Here is a 23,676-nt window from a genome sequence, read left to right as displayed (position 1 = left end):
GACTTTTTAATCAAGGAGTCCCATCTCTTTTAGCTCTTTATGCGCTACTCCTAGCCGGAGGAATGTTTTATCAATATCATTTTAGACTGGTCTGTGCCTTAGCTTGCTTTCAGTGGTGGTTTTTACTGGTATTTTTATTGATTTGGATTTTTTATGTTTTTGCTATTATTTGTTTTTATTGCATGCTTGGTTTTATTTTATTGTTGGAAGCCACCTCAAGCAAGTCTAAAGAGGGGACATAGAAATTTTCTGAATAAATAAATACAGCTGGCTTTGTTCCCAGTTCCATCCTCTCCTTTTGCTGGGCCCAGGATTTAAAACACTTGTGTAAGGTAGAGACAGATTCAGTCTAGGTTTTATGCAACTGGTTCAGTTGCTTCTGAATCCCTCTGGGGGATCTTTGATGCTATCTAAGGCTGTTACTTCGACTGACTCTTTCCACATCCTGATCATTTAAGCAGTTTCTCCCCAGAGTGTATTCCTTGTTAACGAAGATATGTGGTTTAACTGATGTTCTTTCTATTTTGCAAGCATTTATATAGCTTCTCTCCTATGTGCCACCATAGGTTTCTGCTTCGAGCGAAGCCTTTTTCTACATTCTGAGAAATTATTTGGGTTTATTTATATGTTGAATAAGGCTTGCTTTCCAAGAGAACCTCTTTGCATAGTTGGAGCAACTATGGAGATTCTCCCCTATGTAGACTCTTTGTTGGGAATCTACTCTTTCCACATTCCAGGACTTTATAATTTTTACTATCCCGTGGGTCTCCTGATGTCTGCTGAGACACATATGTTACCCACACTTTTTTGGGTACTTTTTCTCAATTCCTTTTCTTTGAAGATTTTAATTTTAATTTGGTTTTTACCATCCGGGCAAGCTTTTTCTCTGTCAATTTACCGCTTCTGTGTCCACTTCCCCAATTGCCTCATTTCTTCTTCTTGATTTCCCATGTTCTCTACATTTATGAGTCTTTCCCATTGCAGTCATGATAGTTCCCCCTCATTCTTGCTCTCCCATGCTTCACCTAGAGTAGCCACCCTCTCATAATTCTACAACATATTGTCTGTGAAAGATCTATTTGTCCTGGTTCCAACAGAACCTGTTCCTTCCTTGGTGAAATAAATACCGTAGCCACTTCATCAAAAGTCAGTGGTCCTTGAATATGGCACACAGCAACTGGTTGCATGCCAGTGCAAAAAGACGATAATTTGAACTGTCTATGGACATTACACTGTCAGTCTAAAGTTGCCCTTCAAGCCAAAATATTCACACAGTCTCTGTGTGGTATAATGGTTAGAGTGCCAGATAAGCACTGGGGTGATGTGGATCAAATCCCCACTCAGTCATGAAACTCAGTTGTTGATTGCAGCCCAACCCCACTCTCATCTTGACATACCTCACAGGATAAAGTGAATTCACAGTGGGTAGCCGTGTTAGTCTGTCTGCAGTAGTAGAAAAGGGTATCTGAAGAAGTGAGCTGTGGCTCACGAAAGCTCATACCCTATCAGAAAATATTTTTGTTAGTCTTTAAGGTGCTACTGGACTCTTGCCCTTTTCTACTAGGATAAAGTGAGAAAGATGAGAACCATGTAGTCTGCCCAAAAATGTAATCGATTGACTCATAAAATTGATGGTTTTAAAATAGTTCAGCATCTCCATGAACTCTCAGTAGTTCCTTGATTTGGCAACCCATCTGCAGTCTCAGAGTTTCTACTATAGTTGTAATAAAAATATTGCTTCTTCCATTTGCTCTCTATCTCCTGCTCAAGCATTTGATTTGAAGTATTCCATGTACTTCACTTCAGGGTGCTCCCAACTTCTTCTGGTGCCATAATCTGAATTGAAAGGCAGTTATATTGTATTATGTGAGTGATACCCAGTGGCTCAGGAGCCACATGTCACTCTTTGACATGCCGCCTGTGACTCTTCTAAGCACCATTCACCACTGTGGCACCTAACCTATGTTATAGGAAAGTGGGCAACACCATTGCCCAGTAGGGCTTGTGGTTGGGAAGTGATTTGATACAGCCACCACCACAGGCACTGGAAGAAGGGCAAACTGCAAGCCTTCCTGAGCTCAGACCTTGGCCTCATGCCAAGGATGGAAGGGCCCATTGCCTTCAACCACCCCTACCCTTCTCCACAACCTCTGCTCTCTCATCCTGGCACACAGGCAGCTACTAGGAGAAGGGCAAGTATGCGGTGGGGAAGAGAGAATAAAACCACCATCACCATAGTAGCCACTTGGGAAAACAGGAAGTAGACAACAGTGTGGTGCTGGTGGTTTCTCCCCTTTCTCCACAGCCAGCTTGCTCTCTATGGACACCTTGGTAGTCTCACTCTCTCACTTGAGCTGCTGTGCCTCCTTCATGCTGAGGAAAGAGCAAGAAGGCTGAGAGGCAAATCCTTCTCCTTACTCCAGATACACAAAGGTTGGCTAAGGGTCAACCATGGTGGGAGAGACAACCATACATGGACAGAGGTACTCTGGTAATTTAAAAGGTTATAGTTATATATTTAATATTCATTTATTACTGTATGTGTGTGTTTGGTGGGGTAAGGTGCAGGGTGTACAGCAGTCATCTGTTTCTTTTAGTTGGAGGTAATAGTGAATGTGGCTCTCTGTGTGTGAGAGCCTAGTGTGGTGTAGTGGTTAAGAGCAGTGGTTTGGAGCAGTGGACTTATATCTGGAGAACCGGATTTGATTCCCCACTCCACATGAGCGGCGGACGCTAATCTGGTGAACCGGGTTGCTTTCCCCACTCCTCCATATGAAGCCAGCTGGGTGACCTTGGGCTAGTCACTGCTCTTAGAGCTCTCTCAGCCCCCACCTACCTCACAGGGTGTCTGTTGTGGGGAAGGGAAGGTGATTGTAAGCTGGATTGATTCTCCCTTAAGTAGTAGAAAAAGTCGGCATATAAAAACCAACTCCTACTCCAACTGTGGAGTGAGTACCATATTATTTATTAGATTCATATACCACTTATCATAAGGTCCATAAACCATTCATTAAAATAAAAAAAACAATTTGAATTTCTTTCCCTCCCCTCTCCCCAATATGTTATCTTCCTTTGGTGAAATAGAAGAGCCCTCTGCTTTTCTGCCTCAGTTGGAGGTGTTCCTCACTCAGAATTGCCTGTCACAGGAACAAGGCCTCTGCTGGTGCCTTGAAGAGCTGCTGTGAGCTGTAGAAGGCAGGATTTGGCTTGACGATATGATGCATTGTAAGGCAGCCTCATATGCAAGACTGAGACAAGAGGCTTCCAGTTGATACTGGCATACCTCGTGGAGTCGTTGTAGCACTTACTAAGATAATGTATGTAAGGTCCCTTGAATGTTCAAAATTCATGTTATCAATAACAATATTAATCAATGGAGTTTCAAATGGGTACATAATGCATTGTTCCGAAAATTCAGTAAGAAGATGAAGCTAATTAAATTACTGGCATTTGTAAGTCAGATATATTGAAAGCCGTGCATTCGAACAAACATAAATATGGGGGCAGGTATCCTGATTCTGTCAGATCTCAGAAGCTAAGCAGGGTTGACCCTGGCAGGTATTTGGATGGGAGACCTCCAAGGAATATCGGGTGTGGGACAGAGGCAGGCAATGGCAAACTACCTCTGAATGTCTCTTGCCTTGAAACCCCCACAAGGGGTTGCCATAAGTCAGAGGTGACTTTTCTGCAAAAACAAAACAAAAAAAGACTGCCATATTGATGCCATAAGAATGAAACTAGATTCAGAAAACGAAGCTGTTCTTTTGCTCTGTAGCAGCAAAGTGAAGTAAAGAAAAAACAGAAAAAGCCTACAGCTGAATTTTAGAAAAAAGGGGCTCATATAAGTAAGGCAGTGCTGACTCATAATCAACAGTGTTCCAAATAATACTGGCTTCTAAAATACTCTGTGTTAACATGCAGCTTTTACCTAAAAGATAGAGATAACATTCCATCTAATTTGGCTTGGCCAAGTTATTAGATACCTATCTGGCTTTCTGAAATTGTTGGCTGTTTCCCAATACAGTCAGAAAGCTTCAGCTAAATTTTACTAGTGCAGAAGGGATTCATAGGCAGCTAGCCATCCTATAGGCTACGTGGCGGTCATTTGTATGATGTTGCTTATAGAAGCCCACGTTTTGCAAAGAAAACAACTGGCTTTACTTTTTTCCCCTAGAAAGGAGGTTTTGAGCTGCAAAAAGTGCCGCTGTGCCAGAATACAGCTTGAAAAATTCAATTAGCCCTTCATTTAGTGCTTCAAAATCCTTGTTTGTCTCCCATTGCCGGCCAGCCACAGTCAGTTTGGGTGGAGATTTCTTTTTGCCAAGCTTACCTCATTTCTTAACTACTGTCAAGTCTTCAGTGCTGGAACACCCTACAAGGCCCCTGGCATGTATCAGATCTTTTATAAATACCGTACATGAAATCCAACACTAATAAAGATAATCATCATCAACCTTCATTGCTCATTGACAAAGTCTTAAGCATTTACATGGTGTGTGTGTGTGTGTTCATAAAGATAATTTTTTTAGGGCATTTAAGAAGTGCTCCACAAAATTCACTTGATACTCTGTAGTTATTTAATACATTGTATGCAATCATATTGACTTTTTAAGAAGCTTTTCCCAAACAGGGTGCTGAATCTGATCAGCTCACTGGTGGCGCAAGAGAAAAGAGGGGTAATCTTGTCCAATTCCCTTCCTGGCTGCAGTCGTGACATCCTGCTTGGTTACTTGTCCATGAAGTTTGCTTAGACCAGTGGTTCTCAACCTGTGAGAACCCTTGGGGGTCACAAAGTGCTTTCTGGGGGGTCGCCGCCACTGTCCTGGGACATCCCCCATCCCGGGCTGTCCAGGACTAACCCAGACGCCCCGTAACCCTGATCCGTCTGCAAGGGCAGGGAAGACCCCAAGCAGAGAGGCGAGGAACCGGCCGACCGACAGCCGGAAGGAGCCGGGCTGCAGAGATGTGGCGGCATGCCGCTACACACCAGCTGTAGCCCCGCCGCTCAGCTGAGAGGCGGGCGGGCCAGCCCTGGGCGCGTTCGCACCTGCGCCGGGCGGATGACGCGGCGGGATGTGTGGGAGGCCAAGGAAGCTTCCCTGGCTCGGCCAGTTCAGGTCTCGGAGGAAAAGAGGGCGGTCCCCCTTGAGGCCGCTACAGCCACGTTGTTTTTACTTTTAGCCGCACTCGGGTGGGGCGGGAGCTTCAGCCTGGAATCCAAGTGCGCACGTCTGTAGTGCGGCTTCACTTTTCTGCCCTGAGTCACCAGTTCCGCTCTACCTTGAGTCATCAGTTCCGCTCTGGCAAGGCCAAGGGGGAGAGAGTCGAGGTGCATGCGCAGTTCGGGATTTTCCCCTTGAGCGCACAGGTTCGGTGAGATGCAGAAGGAGGGGTGACTGGCGGAGGGGAGAAAAAGGCGCGAAAAGTCCTGAATTCCTATGCTCTTGTGCCACATCATATTCCCCCTCGAGCACGTGGGTTTGGTGAGGCGCAGAAGGAGCGGTGACTGGTGGAGGGGAGAAAAAGGCGCGAAAAGTCTGAGCGGGATAAGCGGCCCTCGGCTCTTTCCTGGCCCTTCGCTGTCGTGAGGTGATTAAACGGAGCTCTGCTTTGAGGAATAACTGCAGTTCTGTGCACAAGCAGTGTCCCAGTCACAAGAGAGGGGGTTTCCTCGCGAGAGCCCCGGCCTGCTTGGAAGAGTTTTTGGGGAGAGAGGGGAGGACAAGGAACGCAGTGCATGCTCAGAGGCACTCTTTCCTCCATGCCAGGAAAGGTTGCCACGCCACACAGTCACAGCCGCTGCGCAACAGATGGTAGTACCGTTTGCTTGTTTGTTTTAAACTTTAAAATTTAAAGTAATTACATATATGGATAACCTGGACTGCCAAAAAAACAAATGTGTTTTCTTTATCGTATTGAAAATGTCATTTATGCAAATGTATGCAAATGTCACAGGGTCGCAGGTTACTTGGCAATTGTAAAAGGGGGTCGCGACTCAAAAAAGGTTGAGAACCACTGGCTTAGACCCTGGCATACCTTTTCAGGAGTCAAAAGAGGCTGCTGAGATAAGGGGAAATGAGGGAATGGTCTTTTTATGTCAGTGGAAAGGTGGTAGGATCTGACCTGGTTCCTCACCTGGAAGATCAAAGTGAACAGGATTCAGAGGAATAACAGGGATAGCTAGTTGAAACAGAGCTCTTGTAATATGACTTATTCAGACAAGAAAATAAACGAACAGAAAAAAGTGAATGCCTTTAAATAAAAGCTGGTTCAACATAATTTGCTCAACATGGCTTTATTTATTTATTCATTAAAACTTTTATACCCTGCCTTTCTTTCCTCATGGTTTAAAGTGGCTTACAAAAATATTACAAGGATTCGTTTTTTGTATATGATTTTATGTTTTTCTGCCCATTACTGTAGTCATTCATGCTTTTTTGTTTTTCTGAATTAGACACGAAGGACTCCAAGGAGAAGAATAAAATGGAAATCCTGTATATTCTGGTGCCAAGTGTTACAATTCCTCTGGCTATTGCCTTGCTCTTTTTTTTCATCTGTATTTGTCGCAACAACCAGAAGTCTTCCTCCCCACCTGTTCAAAGACAGCCCAAGCATGTCAGAGGGCAGAATGTAGAGATGTCTATGCTAAATGCATACAAACCAAAGGTACAACCAAACAAATGCTCCAGAGAATAAAATGCTTAATTACTTATGTGAAAACTATTTTTATCTCAAAAGAATATTTAGCACTTTGGTCTCTTCCACTTTTGTTACATCATCACTGTATCTAATGCTAAGATGGCTGGTTTCTGTGCCAGTTATGAAGGCAGCAAAACCAAATTACTGGCAGACCAGGGTGGGAATAGGTCTATTTATTCAGGGAATGCCCCAGAAAGGTGGGGGGGGGAAACCAACCCTTGTAAATTAAGCAAAAGAGAAAGGAAGACCTCTGCAAAAAAATAAACCCTTGAGAAGAGATGGAATGTTGAGAGTCACTGAGTGTCAAAGGACAGAAAGGGGGATGACAAATTACACGACCGAAGCCCGAGAGCTCAGAGAATGCTTGAGAAAGACTGGGGAGGGGCTTCAGTTCCAAATCCTTCCTCTCCATTTCATCTTGGGTCATGCTGAGTGTTTACAGTAGAAAAGCAAAACAGGGATTACCACAGACCAGGTGGGAATTTCTGCATACTGGAAATAATCCCTAGGTATGCAGGAAAAAAATACCTATATATATATAAAATTATGTTTTTAAGGTGATCCCACTCATAGTAATACCCTGATGAAGACTTTGCAATGTTCATTGTTCTGTATGGTGCATGCAAAGTTGAGGACAACTGGGGACGGGGAATAAGCAAAAAGAGATGGGATGGGAAGAATGGCGCACTCAGTGCCCTAGGAGTTAACCCGGAGAGGATATAGGCTTACTGTTTACTTATACATTTCCTAATTGTTGCCTGTAGCTGACTGACTTTTATAAATACATATTAAAATAAGAGATAATTTTGCTATGATTTTCCTCAAATACCAAATGTTGACCTTATGTAAAATATAGAAAAGCTTCTTCGAATGTGGCACTGTCTTGTGTTTAGATATATATGTTTATTGTTTCCATGCAAAATGTTAACACTGGGACTAAAATCTTGGGTTTATGTAAGAGACTTAGGGAACCAAGCTAAGCAAGTATACTCAGATATCAGCTCAATTTTAGTCAGTGAGGCTTACTCCCAAGAAAGCGCTCTTAGGATTGCAGCTTTAAGTACCTTATGTAATGTAATAAATTGTATCCACTCTCGTCACCTATCTAATAGAAGTCACTGATGGAGCTGGGGTGTCCCTGCTGGATTCCCTTTGTTCTTGGTTTACTTAGGCATGATGCCTTATATGTGTTTTACACGTCTTTGCATTTTGTGCATCACCATATGACAAATACTTGTCAAACAAAAACTAAGCAGATTTATAACTGCTTAACTTAAAATGAACCCCCTTCCTGCCAAAACTCTATAACTTCATTTTCTTAACATAGTTTTCCACTAGGTTGGCTGAAACAGACAAACCCAGCCTGAGGTTAGACAGAGGTCATTTCACTTTCATTACTAAAATATAATTTACAATATGCCAGACCTAAACAAGTTTTAGCCTAAAGGATTTGTATAATATAAACCATCTGTTTCTCAACAATACAGCTAATTTCCTGCCATCACTACACAGTCAACTGGCTGCTTGTTTAAAGGCCTCTGCAATACATTAATTCACAGTTTTTATCTAAAATTTGTAAGTGGTCAAGAAAATTGGAATTCAGATCTGAGTGTCATTTTTAAATGATAATAATGCATAGCAGATTCCGCCCCCACTCCCTTTTCTGCTATACTGTTTTGGCAGAACTGCAGTGATCTGTAACTCAAGAGAGTAGTAGGAAAGGTGTCACTCGGTTTCCTATAGGCCCTGGCCATTGAGTTCCCACTTAATTACTGTTGTCACCTACTTCTTGCAAAAACAAGAAAGTTCACGTGTATCAGAATGTTATTTTTTAAATCCTACATATAAACTGGAGATGGCATATCCAACTTCCTTATAGAGCAGGCGAAGACTATGAAGTCTTCTTGAGAAACACTGTTGCACTCTGATCCAATTGCTTCCTATAGTTTCAGACCTATGGCAGTGTGAGATGAGCCCAAAATGACCTTTGACATCTGTTGTCTTCTTTTTAACAGAGCAAAGCTAAAGAACTGCCTCTTTCTGCTGTCCGTTTTATGGAAGAGTTGGGTGAATGTGTCGTTGGCAAAATCTACAAGGGACATCTTTATCTACCAGGCATGGACCATGCTCAGCTGGTTGCAATCAAGACTCTCAAGGACTGCAGCAATCCACAGCAGTGGGCAGAGTTTCAGCAGGAAGCCTCTTTGATGGCAGAGCTCCATCACCCTAACATTGTTTGTCTCCTCGGTGTTGTGACTCAGGAGCAACCAGTCTGCATGCTTTTTGAGTACATGAACCAAGGGGACCTCCATGAATTTCTTATTATGAGGTCACCACATTCAGATGTTGGATGTAGTAGTGATGAAGATGGCACTGTAAAATCCAGTCTGGATCATGGGGATTTCTTGCACATAGCAGTCCAGATTGCAGCAGGGATGGAATACTTATCAAGTCATTTTTTCGTCCATAAGGATCTGGCTGCTCGCAATATTTTGATTGGGGAACATCTCTGTGTAAAGATTTCTGATCTAGGATTGTCAAGAGAAATATACTCTTCAGATTATTACAGAGTGCAAAACAAATCTCTCTTGCCCATTCGCTGGATGCCGCCCGAAGCAATTTTGTTTGGCAAGTTCTCTTCTGATTCAGATATCTGGTCCTTTGGTGTTGTGCTGTGGGAGATTTTCAGCTTTGGTCTCCAACCCTATTATGGATTTAGCAACCAAGAAGTTATAGAAATGGTAAGGAAACGACAACTTTTACCATGTTCAGAAGACTGCCCTCCCAGAATGTACAACTTAATGACAGAATGCTGGCATGAGCTGCCATCTCGGAGACCAAGATTCAAAGATATCCATGCTAGGCTGCGATCTTGGGAAGGGCTATCGAGTCATACTAGTTCCACTACTCCTTCTGGTGGAAATGCTACCACTCAAACAACTTCTCTTAGTGCAAGCCCAGTTAGCAACCTAAGTAACCCAAGGTATCCTAACTTCATGTTCACAGCACAGGGTATACCACAAGGCCAAATTGCAGGATTCATTGGCCCACCAATGCCTCAAAACCAGCGCTTTATTCCAATCAATGGGTATCCTATTCCTCCTGGATATGCAGCTTTTCCAGCTGCTCACTATCAGCCTGCAGGCCCACCAAGGGTAATTCAACACTGTCCTCCACCAAAGAGCCGTTCACCAAGCAGTGCAAGTGGATCAACTAGCACCGGTCATGTGACTAGTTTGCCCTCTTCAGGATCCAATCAGGATGCAAATATTCCTTTGCTCTCTCATGTGTCAATGCCAAATCATCCAAGCGGGATTAGTATAACCGTGTTTGGAAACAAAACTCAGAAACCTTACAAAATTGACTCCAAACAGGGATCTTTATTAGGAGACTCCAATATTCATGGACATAACGAATCTGTGATTTCAGCAGAGATGTAAATGTCAGGCCTTTGTAAATAAAACATTTTACCATATGGACTAGAAAATTGTAGAGGAGATTTATATTCAAATATTTTATTGGAGATTCTTCTGGTTGTATAAAGAGACATTTGCAATAAGTATCTTCTGTGAAGTTTATTTGTTCTTAACATAATAAAGAGGTGCCAACCAGATTTTTTTAAAAAATGACATCATTATACATGTAATTTACAGGTAGTCGGGCAAAATTTTAAATAAGTGAGGGGTAAAGACTTTATGTGATTTTTTAAAGAAGAAACTTGTCTGTGACACCTTTTATTTAATCACAGTAATTTTAATCAAGTGGCTTTTGCCTCAGCAGCCTTATTATTCTAAACATATGTATTAATATTTTCATTGTTACGAATGAAGTGTGATGGCCAAGTGCTCAGAACAGTTACAGTAAAACAAGATGAGACTCTGAAAGATTTGTTAATATACAGCAGCAACATTAGGAGTTGGGTAATGTGGATCAGGACTGAGGCATTGGCCATTTATGCAGGGGTATTTAGTTCGCAGTCCCTGCTGGACTGCTTCAAGGCTTCTTTTGCATTATTTGTGATTTTACCAACCTTCAGACGTGACTTTGCTCTGGCCTCGTTCTTCCTCTGCAGTTCTAGGATCCTGTTTTAGGACAAATTTAAATAATGCTTCAAGGCAAGAACAACGCAAAATCCCCCTATTTCCATGCATAGCTCTTAACTTCGGGTTTCTCTCCCCACACCCATTTTGGTTTCTCCCTCCCACACAAAAGAGGGAGTTAAACCTTCATGAAATGTGCATGAAGACACTGAATAAGGTTGCAAAGATTGGAAGGCAGCTCCCAGCAGGGAGCTGTTGAAGAAAGGTGGGGAGGAATACCCAGCAAAAGCACACGCAGTCCCTTTAAGAGCTGACCCACCCCCTCCAAGTAAAGTGCAACAAGGCTCCGTTTTCAGGGGGAGGGGCTCAGAAGCTCTGTGATTCACTGGGGATGCCTAATTAATCACAAGATACTCCTGGAATTGGGGGGGGGTCCCTCATGCATATGATGTTTGAGAATTCGGAAAAGAAAACTGCAGCAAACTAAACACAAATTTCCCCTGCATAAATGACCATTGGGAGGGCTTAATTCTTTCCCCATGCCATTTTCCTGCCTCAGTTTATTTTTATTTATTTTATTTTACAAAAATTATATCCCACCTTTTTGCCCTTACAAGGACCACCAAGGCAGGTAACACATTAAAACATACATAATGAAATCACATTTTAAAACCATTATCACCTCCCAAAAACCCACACATCATTAAAACAATTAAAAACAAAACTAAAATATAACTTTTTTTGCCATCAAGTCACTTCTGACTTATGCTGACCCCTTGTGAGGTTTTCAAGGCAAGAGACATTCAGAGGTAGTTTGCCATTTCCTGTCTCTGTGTCATGACCCTGGTATTCCTTAGAGGGCTCCCATACAAATACTTGCCAGGGTCAACCTTGCTTAGCTTCTGAGATCTGACGAGATCAGGCTAGCCTAGGTTGTCCAGGTCAAGGAACTAAAATACATACAAAGACCGAAAGAAAACAATTAAAACATTGGTCAGGAAGAAGGGATCAGTTACCCCCTTCCTTGGACTTGCTACTTACTCCAGTCAGGGAAGCATATTCCGTTTTCCTAAAGGGAAAAATACAGCTCTCATTATATCTTTGTGGGTCAAGAAAATGGCTCATTTTTAACCGTTAAAAATGTTCTGGAGTTCTTCCAACATGTTGTCTCGTTTGAACCTTTGCTACACTCCTGAACTGTGGTGGTTTGACTCTTGTTTTATTTCATGTGCTATGGGCATCCTTCATCAAAAGATGAGCAAGTACATGATCAACTAAGCTAGGAGAAGCCAAAGACATTGATAACATTGTTTTGATTTCAGCCTAGTGGTGCATGGTGAGAATTGACATAATATTTCTCTCTGGAAACGCCATCCACATAAAACTAGTGGATGCACAATTTCAAATCAAAATGACAAACATTTGCATCCATTTTAGACAAGAATGTTTTTTCAGACACATTGAAGTCCAATTTGAATAATAAGTGGATATGTTATTTTAAGGGGCAAACTATGCATTACATGGAAAATTCATAATCAGATCTCTTGATAAAGCCTACAAAATAGCTGCAAGGGAGGGGGATTCAATCAAGAGGGGGAGGGAGAATTAACTTTTCCATTATGTTGTTTTTCCAGTTGAAATAATCTCCATTTCATTCTACCCAGATTTCTGTTAGCTACGGTGTAGGAAAAAGATTGATACTGCAGATACTTATCTTATTACACCAACCCCAGCTCACAATAGCTAATACCAGCTTTCTACTGGGGAAACAGCATGTGGTGGGAGGGAATGGTTAAATCCCTTTCCCTCTGTGCCATGGCCCCCATCTAGTTTGCCCCTTCCAATCCCATGGCTCCTTTTCAGTGTGAAAAATAGATTGGGAAAGTAAGTAGTGGTTTGGTCATATAATACAGATTTTGATCCTTAGCAAAGATTATGCCTACCTAATGATGAATGTAAATTGATGCATGAACTCAAAATGTATATGGCATAAAATGTGTTCATAGCATAGAATTGTACAAGTAAGATAAAGCTGGACTACAAGAAGCATCAGAATATCTGCTAACAGTGCAATCCTAAGAAAACTTTGGTAGGAGTAAGCCCCACTGAATAGACCTAAGTAGGGTGAGACCTGCTTAGAATGCCTCTCTCAAATACATGACAGCACTGCATAAAATAAATGACTGAAAAATTATATTTCTTGACTCTATATCTGTAGTTGCAATAGAACTTTGTATCTTGTTGTTGCTATGCAACCCTCTAATTAAAAAATCTTTAAATTCTTATTTTATAGTAGACAATCAATTTGCCTAAGAATATTTATTATTTCAGGTAAACACGTAACATTTGTAATGATAACCTTGAAATGGGACATTGACATTCCATCAGATATATACAACATTTTCTCTGGAATTGTTTATGATAACTTTTGTATGTCATTTCAAATAATGTGAATTAGAGTTAACTTTTTATTAGAAAACATTGCATTTGTATTACTGAAATCTATTCAGGTATAACCAGTCTGGATTATTTTGAAACCACTGTAATTTTTTTAATACTGTGTTTATTGCAATTCAGACTAAATAGTTTTTTTATTGGTTACACACATAAACATAGGCTACATTTTGGACACTTGACAGTAAGTCTTTCAAAATCTTTTGCACAAAAATGTGTTTGTTTTGTATGGCAGAATTGAAAAATACATCCCTGCTTTTCATTGCTTGGCCTGCTTCTCATTTTTTTAACTATCCAGAGATGTCTTGAAAGATATGGTGATACCTAGTTATAGTTTCCACACAGTTTGTTGCATTTAATTACTGTATTACTTTTATTGATCTGCTAACTAAGGCCTTTGCACTAAGGCTACTATGGAACAATAACTGCACGGGCTGTTTTGTTCAGAGAGTATTCATATTTGTATTTCAGGGTACCATGAAATACTGATGTGTATATACTGCTGCTGGTTATTCAAACATTCTTGTAATATAAAACATTTTCTAAAATAATATAGATATTCAAAGTCAGATTTAAAATCACATCCTGCTTGCCTGTCTCATAGGGTTGCCGACTCTGGATTGGAAATTCTTGGAGGGACCTCAGCAGGGTACAATGCAGAGATCAGTTCCCCCGAAGACCATGGCTGATCCAGTGGGTGGACTCTGTGGCAAGGTACCCCACTGAGGTCCCTGTCCCCACCAGGTTCCATCCCCCAAATCCTCAGGGGCATGTCCACTGGAGCTGGCAACCCTTCCCCTCACTTTCTGACCCCCTTCCTATGGATGGACACACACTGCGCCCAGGACACTTGAAAAGGGTATCCGTTAGAAAGGAGGACTCCGTGTGGACATGCACTCCCGCCCAAGAACCCTCAGCTTTCCATCTACACAGCCTGGCCACAGCTGCCCATATAAACTGGGGGCTGGGGGGTTGTGAAGGGAGACAGGAGATGTGGCCCTCACCCCTCCAAGGGTATGGTGCTGCACAGCCAGGTCCCTCAGAGAGGCTGCCCAGATGCCCAATGAGGATGGCCATGGGTACCCTCTGGAGGCGGGCGGGGGGGGGGGGCTTGCCAAGACTCACCACAGAATGTTCTGTTCTGTTTTTATTTATGGTTGGTTTCCCTGAAAAGGGGATGGGACTTCAGTGACTTCAGAGCTAGGAATTCCCAAGATCAGTGAAGAGCAAATATTCTGCTTCAGTGCCTAGGCAATTGTTTCTGTTGCCTAAAGGACATCTGCAGAAGCCAGGGGGTCCTGGAAAAAATTGCACATCTGTACAGATGGCTGTTGCCTCTATGGAGCATTCCCCTGTGAACCTACCTCACTGTCAGTGGGTTCTCCTAGCTCAGAGGGCACTGGCCCTGAAATGGAAATGAGGTAATTGAAAACTGGCCAACCACCCATTTGGAGCCAGTGGCGGACCTACATTTTTGGGGCCCTGAAGCTTGAACTGTTATGGGGGCCCCTTTGCAACCAGCAATAGGGCAACAAGGTCCTTGCAAGGACCTTGAGGCCCAAATGGTGGAGAACAGGGTGGTGGGGTAGAGTCCTTGAAAATGGTCCATACAGTGATCCCCTTCCCACCAGCAAGAAGGTCTGGGTAACCGCTGTTATCTTCTTCAGTGGGGTTGTTCTATGGCAGATCACCACAGCTTTTTAATAAATTAAGTACTGCAGCTCAGATTTTGATTAAAATTGCTGTACTGGGTTATCTCATGTGTCATTAACTGGTGTGAATAAAAAATGTTGTAGAAGCAAAATAATAGTTATATAAAAATGCAGTAGATGGCACTGGGGAAGACAGAAGATGCCATGAGGAAGAAAGACTTGGGTCAACCATTGTAAAGGCATTACCCTCAACATGACCCACATGAATACTTATGTTGAACTGTCTAAAAAGACTTCTACCACTAGAAATTCAGTAAATGAGAAATAATCCAGGTCTGCCTCTTCCAAAAAGCTTAACTGAATAAGTGAAATATAAAAAATATATGCTAGAAAACAGAAATACCTTGGTAAATATGGGTACTAAAGGACTAGTTGCTAGTTAACGAAACCTGTAGAAATATACACATAAAAATATCATCCATGCTAACTATGGACTAAGTTTACAAACACACCTTGACCTATACATCTTTAACACTAAACACTAGCAAAGATATAATCAAAAACTTACCAAAAAAGAACAAAAAGAAAATTTGGAGGAATGAAAGCCATACCACCCAACATCAATGTGTGGAAAAAAGTATTGGTTCATTCTCTAAAAGTGTGCGGTTTTCCTCAACGAGGGCCAGGGTTTTTTCGGCCCTGGCCCCAGCCTGATGGAATGTTCTTCCAAGTATCATCAGGGCCCTATGGGACCTTCAGAAGTTCTGCAGGGCCTGTAAAACAGAGCTTTTCCGCCAGGCCTACAATTGAGGGCAACCACAGGTTGTTATTGTTACTGGCCTCTCCTCTCCCTCGGGGCTTCTGATATGAGGATTTGGCTGCTTGGCTGGGCCTCCAACGGCCCTGTAATTATATGAGTACCATCTTGTTAACTGTATTGAATGGTTTTATGGATTTTATTGATTACTTATTAATTTTAGATATGTATGATTTTATTATGATTGTTGTTACCTGCTGTCAGGTAAGAGAGAGGAATGGAGATCTTCAGTAGCTGCCACCACTCTGGTGTGAGCCTAACTCAAGAAGGCCCAGAGAACCCTCCCTGCCCCTGGCTGCTTCTTCTCCCAACAGGGTATACTTTCTAGGTGACCAAATGAGGCATGAGATCCCAGGGCAGAGTAAAAAACAGTTTATTTAAAAGGTCTAATAATAATGATAACGCAAGCCACAATAGGACGACAAAACCAGTAAAAGCAGGCAATCAAACAAAAACCCTAACACATCTATCTTCACTGTCCCTAGCCGTCTTCTGGCACTAGGCCTCAGTCTAACTCACCCCTTCCTGGATGAGGGATCCCTCCGTCTGCAGCAGCCTCTCCCCAGCCTGCTCCCTAGGAGTGAACCCCCTCCCTTTTCAGGCAAGGCATTTTATTCCTTCTCCCCAGGCACCACTCCCTTACCCCTGATTGGCCCTAGCTTTCCATCCAAATCCTCTTCCACCAATCACAAGGCTCAGAGGGTACCTGGGAGATGTAGGCCTGGTAACTACTTTAATATAGGCCTCCCTAGGGCCTGTATTAGAGCATATTCTAAAGTCAATATTAAGTACTTCAACCCATTGGCTTATTATTCTATCACTAAAAAACTACATCGATTTTGTAGAGAAATTCACTCATTAAAAAAAAGTTGCTTCGGGGCCCCTCCAGGATTGGGGGCCCTGAAGCTTAAGCTTCATTAATTTCACAGTAGATCCGCCTCTGTTTGGAGCATGTATATTGTTAGGGTGGCATTTTATCCATTGTGGCCAGTCAGAAGCCTGACACACGCAAAGGGTATAGCCCTGATTCCTTTTGCAAACAGCCCTTTACAATTTCCAATCTCTGCATCTTTATTTCCCTCTGTCCCTTCATTAGCATACCCAAATGGGGCCAAGTATCATGGGAGCTGCTTGGCCCCTCCAGACCTCCATATTCCTAGGCCCCTTGAAATTGACTAGCTTAGTTTCCCATTGCTGAAACACAACCTTTCAATGCTTAGGGTGACTAGAAACCTTCCCTGGCTGCCGGTTCCTTCCTCTTCAACCTCCCACCCAACTCTCTGTACAGGGACTCCACATTCCCTGCCCTAGGACCCATAGAGGCTGTTCCCAATGTGCCCCCAATCTTCTGGACATGTTTGACCATCCTTCATCTTAGCCTTCCTGTCTCTCTGCACAGCGGCCCAGGGCCCTATACCACTGCTTTGTCTGCATAGATAACACCTTGCACCCTGCAGGGGCTCCAGGTACTGTTTGCACTTTAGGCTTAAGTCCCTTAGTTCTGTGGCAGACCCGGGCACCCCTAGGTCCGAAGCTCCACCACCATTTGAAGGAATAGCTCCATCAACTCCACAGACAGCTTTAGGCATCTGCTGGCCCATTAGGCTCCATCTTTCCCCTCCAAAGCCCCCCCCCAACAGAGTCAGAACAACACAGTTGTGATTGAACAAAACACTTTATTGGAGGGGGGCTGTAGAGGCAAGGGAGCTTTAAGTCTCAGTTTCCACCTTCCAGTCTTCTGGGAGAAAACAGTCCTCATTCTCCTGATGCGTCTGTGCATTCAGGTGGAGGACCTACAGGTTCAGTAGTGTGTACTCTCGATCCTTTCTGAGGCTAGGCCAGTTCTACGGGGAAGTCTATGGGTGAAGCGGAGGGTCAACATTCGTAGCCAGAGCTGTACCTGTTGGACATCCACATGCAGCAGAAAATAACACATGCAAGCACACCCGCAACAAGGTGCCAAGGATTCCATGTCAGGTGCAAATGGGTTCTTCCGGGATCTTCCAATGGTTCAGTTAACAGCTCTTGGGGGGGGGGGGGTTCTGTGGCATTAGCACTGCAGCCCGCCTGCCCACCCGGCTTTGGATTCATAATGTCCAAGTCTCTGTCACCTGAGCCCTCCTCAGCATGTGCTCCATGGGGAGGTGTGAAATCTTTTTCTGCAAGAGAATGGGTTCAGGGATTCCTCAGTCAGCCTCTCCACTGTTGTTGCTGGGCCTGTGGCCTACACCCCCACCCCTTTGCTCCATGTCCATCAAAGGTGCTGGACATGGAGGTGTTCTGGGTCTCCAGCTGTTCCCACTGGCTGTTGATTGAAAAATCAGGTGGCTTCAATACTATTTTAAGCTTTTTGCAGCATAAAAAAAGCCGGAAGCATGCATATGCTCTGATGCTGTTGATTTTTAATATTGTAAACTTGGTAGGACTGGTTCAAAACACTGGTCATTCCTACAGAATGCACAGTGTTGGAGATATTGTGCAAGTAGTCTTGCTTTCCTCCATGATTGAAAACTTGTCAATTGTGGGTCTCAAATCTTTGGCTTCGTGCACAAAGTACAATAAGTCAATGAATGGTAAAATAACGACAAGAATTTGTTGGAGAGGAAATAGAGGGAAGCTTCACAAAATTAATATTGAAAAAAAATCATGTTTTTAACCTCAAGCAATCTAATCAGGTGATCCACATATGATTTCAGAACCATGAATATATGGAGAGAACAGATCCCAACCACTGCATTATGAAGTCATCATTTAGCGCACTTTTTCCCCAAATCAAATTTACCATGTCATCCTAAGCAGAGTTACACCCTTCTAAGTCCACTGACGTTAATGCGTTTAGAAGGGTGAGCCTGTACTTAGAAAGACACTGTGCATTTGTCAAAACAAAGCTTATGAAGTTCTGCGCTCAAGTATACATACCACGGCTAAAACACACACACATTTGAAATACCATATTTCAAATCAAACCAATGAACCTGAAGATTTCTTTTACATCCCTCAAATGGTGACAGGGAGGGACACATTAAACCTGACCATCACAATTGCAACTGAAACAGCACTGTAAATTATACAAGATTAAAACAAAAATAAGGAAATTCAAGCCAGACAGGTCTGCGGATATGACAGAAACTCCAGTCTGGCCAAGTAGGGAAATAAGACGTGCACAAGGCTTTTGTGAATATAAAAGCTCTTGTGAATTCAGGAGCTCTGATGCACTTGAATTCAGCTCCCTGCCTCTAACAGTCTTCCATTCACTTCAATGGAAGTGACTGTTCTGCGTGTTTGTGTGTGTGTGTTACAAGGTAAGCATATGAAGGTGCTTCTGAGGTGAGGGAACTGCTCTGGAAATCATTTGTTCAATCTGTCAGTGGCAGGAGCCAAACTATGCCAAGGAATACACCATGGGGGGGGGGGGGAAGCATGAAGTTTCATGTTAATTGCTAAAGATCTGTGCAGTGATTGGAGTTTGGTTTGGATGCTCCTGCACAAAGCTTACTGGGTGGTTTTGGCAAGTCACTACGGCTCAACCTACTCATTATACAGCCACTGAATAATAGCATTGTGCCTCAAGAAACAATTAAGAAGCTTACAAGAAAATCAGGACTACAATTCAGAACAGAACTGTCAAAGAAAATCACAAGACCTAGAAAACAGAATGCAGAACTCATAGTGCTCCTCCTTATATGAAAACAGGCATGTTTCTGTCTGTCTCTTCCTTTACATAGGTCAGCTCCCAACAGACCATCTAGGTAATTAATTCTTCAACTGGTAAAGTGTAGGGATTAAGCTACCACTTGGTTGAAATCTTGTCTCTGCCATAAAGTCATTCGCTAACCTTAGGCAAACTGTTCTCAGTCTCATCCCTCCCATCTGGAATACTGGAACAATACTAGCCGAATTTACAAGTTTGTTGTAAGAATTATTACCAAATCCCTCTGGACAATCTATAGCACTATGTAAATAGGAAGTGATAATTGCTTTGCTCGGTGGGCTCTAGTTTGGATCACACATATTATTTTTGCAGCTTTATTTGTGAGCTTTTTCAGGACGGTGTCATAATCAGTCAATAAATGTAATGTTTCATATTTAGAATGCATATAATGTCCTGAACTCAGAATTATCATACTGCTATTTATTTGGATTTCACTGTGGGATTGTCCATCCACCTCTAAGGCTCCTCTGATCCCAATGGGTGGACTTCAACACAAACCAAATTTGCATTTTAACATATTTCTCCCCAGAATCTCATGGATGTGACTGACACTCCAGTATAATAGTAAAATTATATCACAGTAGAGCTCCCCTAATTCACATCAGAATTTGAATCTTGGTGACATTTTCCCAGTGATGTCTTGTTGGGCACTGGGAACCTAAAGAAAACACACATGAAGCCACCTTATGGTCCATCAAGGTCAGTACTGTCCACTCAGACTGGCAGCAGCTTTCCAGAATCTCAGGCAGGTGCTTTTGCTATAGTCCCTAAATCATAGATGTGAACAACCACAGCGCTGTAAATCCCCCCACAATGCCTACAATCTCTTTATACACTGAGGGGGGAAATAGGCTAAGAAGCTGGAGGGAAGAGCACTGTTCTCTTCCTGTTCTACAGAGTTTGCCACACCAAAATCCCAAGAGTACAGATAGATCAAATGTTACAGGGGATGAAGCTGGATGGTCCTCTCCTAGTGTTTCAAAATAAATTTGTACAAGTTTGCCCCTCCTTTCCCTCTTATTTTCCCCCAACCAACAGGAAATAAAGCAGTCAAACTATCTTCTTTATGTTGCACATGCCAAGCATTGCTATATGAAGAAAGGATGCTGGAGACTAGCCATGACTGTTACTCACACAAACCACATCCGTGGGCTCTCTGAAGAGGTCTGTCTTCTGGCTGGATCTTCAATCGACATGATCATCACTCACCACCGCTTCAGCCTCTGCAAACCCCTTGACTCCACACTGTGGGTAACTAAGAATGTCAGTAATAACTTTTTATAACTTTGTATTTTTATGAGAGAAGATAATATAGCCTATATGACCAATCAAATTTCTTCCTGTTTGATCTTGAAATAATAAAAAATGGCTGAGGTAATAGAAAATATTAAAAACACAGACACAATATTGAGACTACATATCAAAAAGGCTTCTGCAAAACCTTGATTAAAAGCACCTGTAGTGTCTACAGTGGGACCTACTCTGCTTCATACTTCTTGCATTTCTCTGGTGAAACCTTCCTTTTCATCCCATTACGGTTAACTGTGCTGTCACGTCACTTTCAACTTTTGGCAACCTTGTGAATTAATGACCTCAAAATGTCCTACTGTTGACAGCCTTGCTCAGGTCTTGCAAATTGAGGCCCATGGCTTCTTTATGGAATTAAACCATCTCATGTTGGGTTTTCCTCTTTTCCTGCTGACTTCAACTTTTCCTAGCATTATTGCCTTTTCCAGTGACTCTTGCCTTCTCATGATGTGTCCAAAGTACGACAGCCTCAGTTTAGTCATTTTAGCTTCTAGGGAGAGGTCAAGCTTAATTTCATCTAGAACCCACTTACGTGTCTTGTTGGCAGTCCATGGTATCCGTATAGCTCTACTCCAACACCACATTTCAAATGAATCAACTTTCTCACTGTCAGATTTCTTCATTGTCCTACTTTCACACCCATGCATAGTGATGTGGAATACTAGGGTATGAATAATCTTGATCTTGGTCTCCAGCAACACATCCTTAAGGATCTTTTCTAACTCCTTCATGGCAGCCCTTTCCAGTCTCAATTTCCTTCTGATTTCTTCATTGCAGTCTCCCTTTTGGTTGATGATTGAGCTAAGGAATAGAAAATTTGGAACAATTTCAATTTCTCCATTGTCAACCTTGAAATGGCATAATTCCTCAGTAGTCATTACTTTTGTCTTCTTGATGTTCAGCTGTAATCCTGCTTTGGCACTTTCTGCTTTAACCATCAGTAGTTGTTTCAAGCCTTTTCTATTTTTTGCTAGTAATGTGGTATCATCTGCATATCTCAAACTGTTAATGTTCCTCCCTCACCAATTTTCATTCCACCTTCATCTAAATCAAATCCAGCTTTCCTTATAATATGTTCTGCATATAGACTGAAGAAACAAGGAGATGAAATACATCCTGGTTTGACACTTTTGCCAATTAGAAACCATTATTTTCCTTCATATTCTGTCCTAACAGTACCCTTTTGGCCAGAGTATAGGTTGCGCATCAAAACAATGATGTTGTGGCAAGTCCATTTCTTTTAAAACCACCCACAGCTTTGCATGATCCACACAGTCAAAAGCTTTGCTTAATCTATGAAACACAAATTGATTTTTTTAAATTCTCTCGTATGCTCCAGTAACCAATGTAAATTTGCAACAGGATCTCTAGTGCCTCTTCTTTTTTCTGAATCCAGCTTGAACATCTGGCATTTCTCATTCCATTTATGGTTGCAGTCTTTTTTAGCATCAATTTTCTCACGTGATAAATTAATGTGATGGTCCAATAGTTGCTGCAGTCTTTGACATCTCCTGTTTTTGCAATTGGAATGTAGATTGAACATTCCCAGTCTGTGGGTCATTGTTTTATTTTCCATATTTGTTGGCATATTCTTGTCAAGCATTTGATGGACTCTATTTCTGTAGCTTGAAATAGCTCTGTTGATATCTACTCCTGGTGATTTGTTTCTCCCAATTGATTTGAACGCAGCTTTCACTTCACTTTCTAAAACTGCAGGTTCTTCTTCAAAAGATTCTTCTTTGAAGAAATCTGTCAACCTTTCAACTCTTGTGTATATTTGTTCCAATATATAGCTAAAGTGTATCACAATGGACCGGGGGGGGGATATAACCTTTTATATTTGGGAGAGAACTGGCTGTCTATGTCTGACTTAATGAGAGACCTCTAAGATAGAGGAGCTCAATCAAACAGACTTAATGTTCTTGTCTGAGAGCAACACATATGAACAGCTGGAATATAAGTACAGAAAATATGTTTAATTAAATTTCAGTTTTTGTAGACCTTCTCCCTGTGTTTTTAAACAGTTTCTGTACCACAGCACTTGGAGAAGGAGATGGTCTCTGATGGGTAAAGATTTGGGAATTTAACCATTATCAAATTTCTAAGATATAGAAGAGACTAGTTCTTTGATTTTAATAATTATACACTGGAACAACTCCACCCTGTAAATCTCTGAAAGGAGGTAAGACAGGTTCTCTGCCAAAATCTGCAGTTGCAGAAGTAATCTTGGAGTACCAGATTGGTTTAGGGCCTGTTATGACATTACATTTTTGGGACATTTTAATACCTCCAGTTTGCAGGCTCCCCTAGCTCCCCACCCCCACCTCACCTCTTTTATAACTAGACTCTAACAAGTTAGTGATACGAAGGAAAAGAACTAAGAAACTGTAGCTTTTCAGAGTAAGGGCTTCTGGTTTTGAGGACCCACAGGAAGGACTGGTCTTTTCAGTAGGCCATGTGGGCGATATGCTATACAAACACAGATGTCTCAGGGACAAAATAGTTAAAAGCTTTTCCGAGGCTGTTTATACGACTCAGAATTCAGGGCTGAGATTTCCCCCAACCAAAATATTAAATTGTTCAATAGTACAACTGTGTATTAGGAAAGTAACGTGGAATTCCCCGCGCCCCCCTTCACGGATTCTCAAGCCACGGAACGAGTAGAGACCCTTACAGAGTCAATTTAACGGTAATAGCCGTTACTGAAGCCTTCCAGTCTTTTACAAGCCACGCTGTCAATCACCTGATCTCAGCAGAAAGCGAGGGGAGAGTCGCAGTTTCAACATCTAACTGAAACGCCGCTTCTGACTGGAGGCGGGCAAAAGAAACAAACAAAGGCGCGCGCTGATTGGTTGGGAGGGAAAGCTCGCCCCTGTTGCAAGGGGGAGAGCTGCCGTTGCTAGGTAGCGCTCGAGCGACAGAGTCCGGTTCAGTACTTCGCTCCTCTGTGACCTCCTTGCTGTGGGCGCTGTTCCTATAGGTGCTCTGCTATTT

General features: G+C 42.4%; 1 protein-coding gene across 1 annotated transcript in view; it reads left to right on the top strand.

Moving 5' to 3' along the window:
• ROR1 (receptor tyrosine kinase like orphan receptor 1) overlaps positions 1–10,344 on the top strand; it is a 196,107-nt gene extending 185,763 nt beyond the window's left edge. Inside the window, exons 8-9 of the mRNA XM_056845613.1 lie at positions 6,455–6,666; positions 8,715–10,344. Of these exons, the coding sequence (XP_056701591.1) occupies positions 6,455–6,666; positions 8,715–10,139 (1,637 nt within the window). The 3' untranslated portion in view covers positions 10,140–10,344. The remainder of the gene's footprint in view (positions 1–6,454; positions 6,667–8,714) is intronic.
• The last annotated feature ends 13,332 nt before the right edge of the window (positions 10,345–23,676 follow it).

This window comes from Euleptes europaea, chromosome 2, assembly GCF_029931775.1.
Source record: "Euleptes europaea isolate rEulEur1 chromosome 2, rEulEur1.hap1, whole genome shotgun sequence".
Lineage (NCBI taxonomy): Eukaryota > Metazoa > Chordata > Lepidosauria > Squamata > Sphaerodactylidae > Euleptes > Euleptes europaea.
This window is presented reverse-complemented; position numbering and strand designations above follow the sequence as displayed.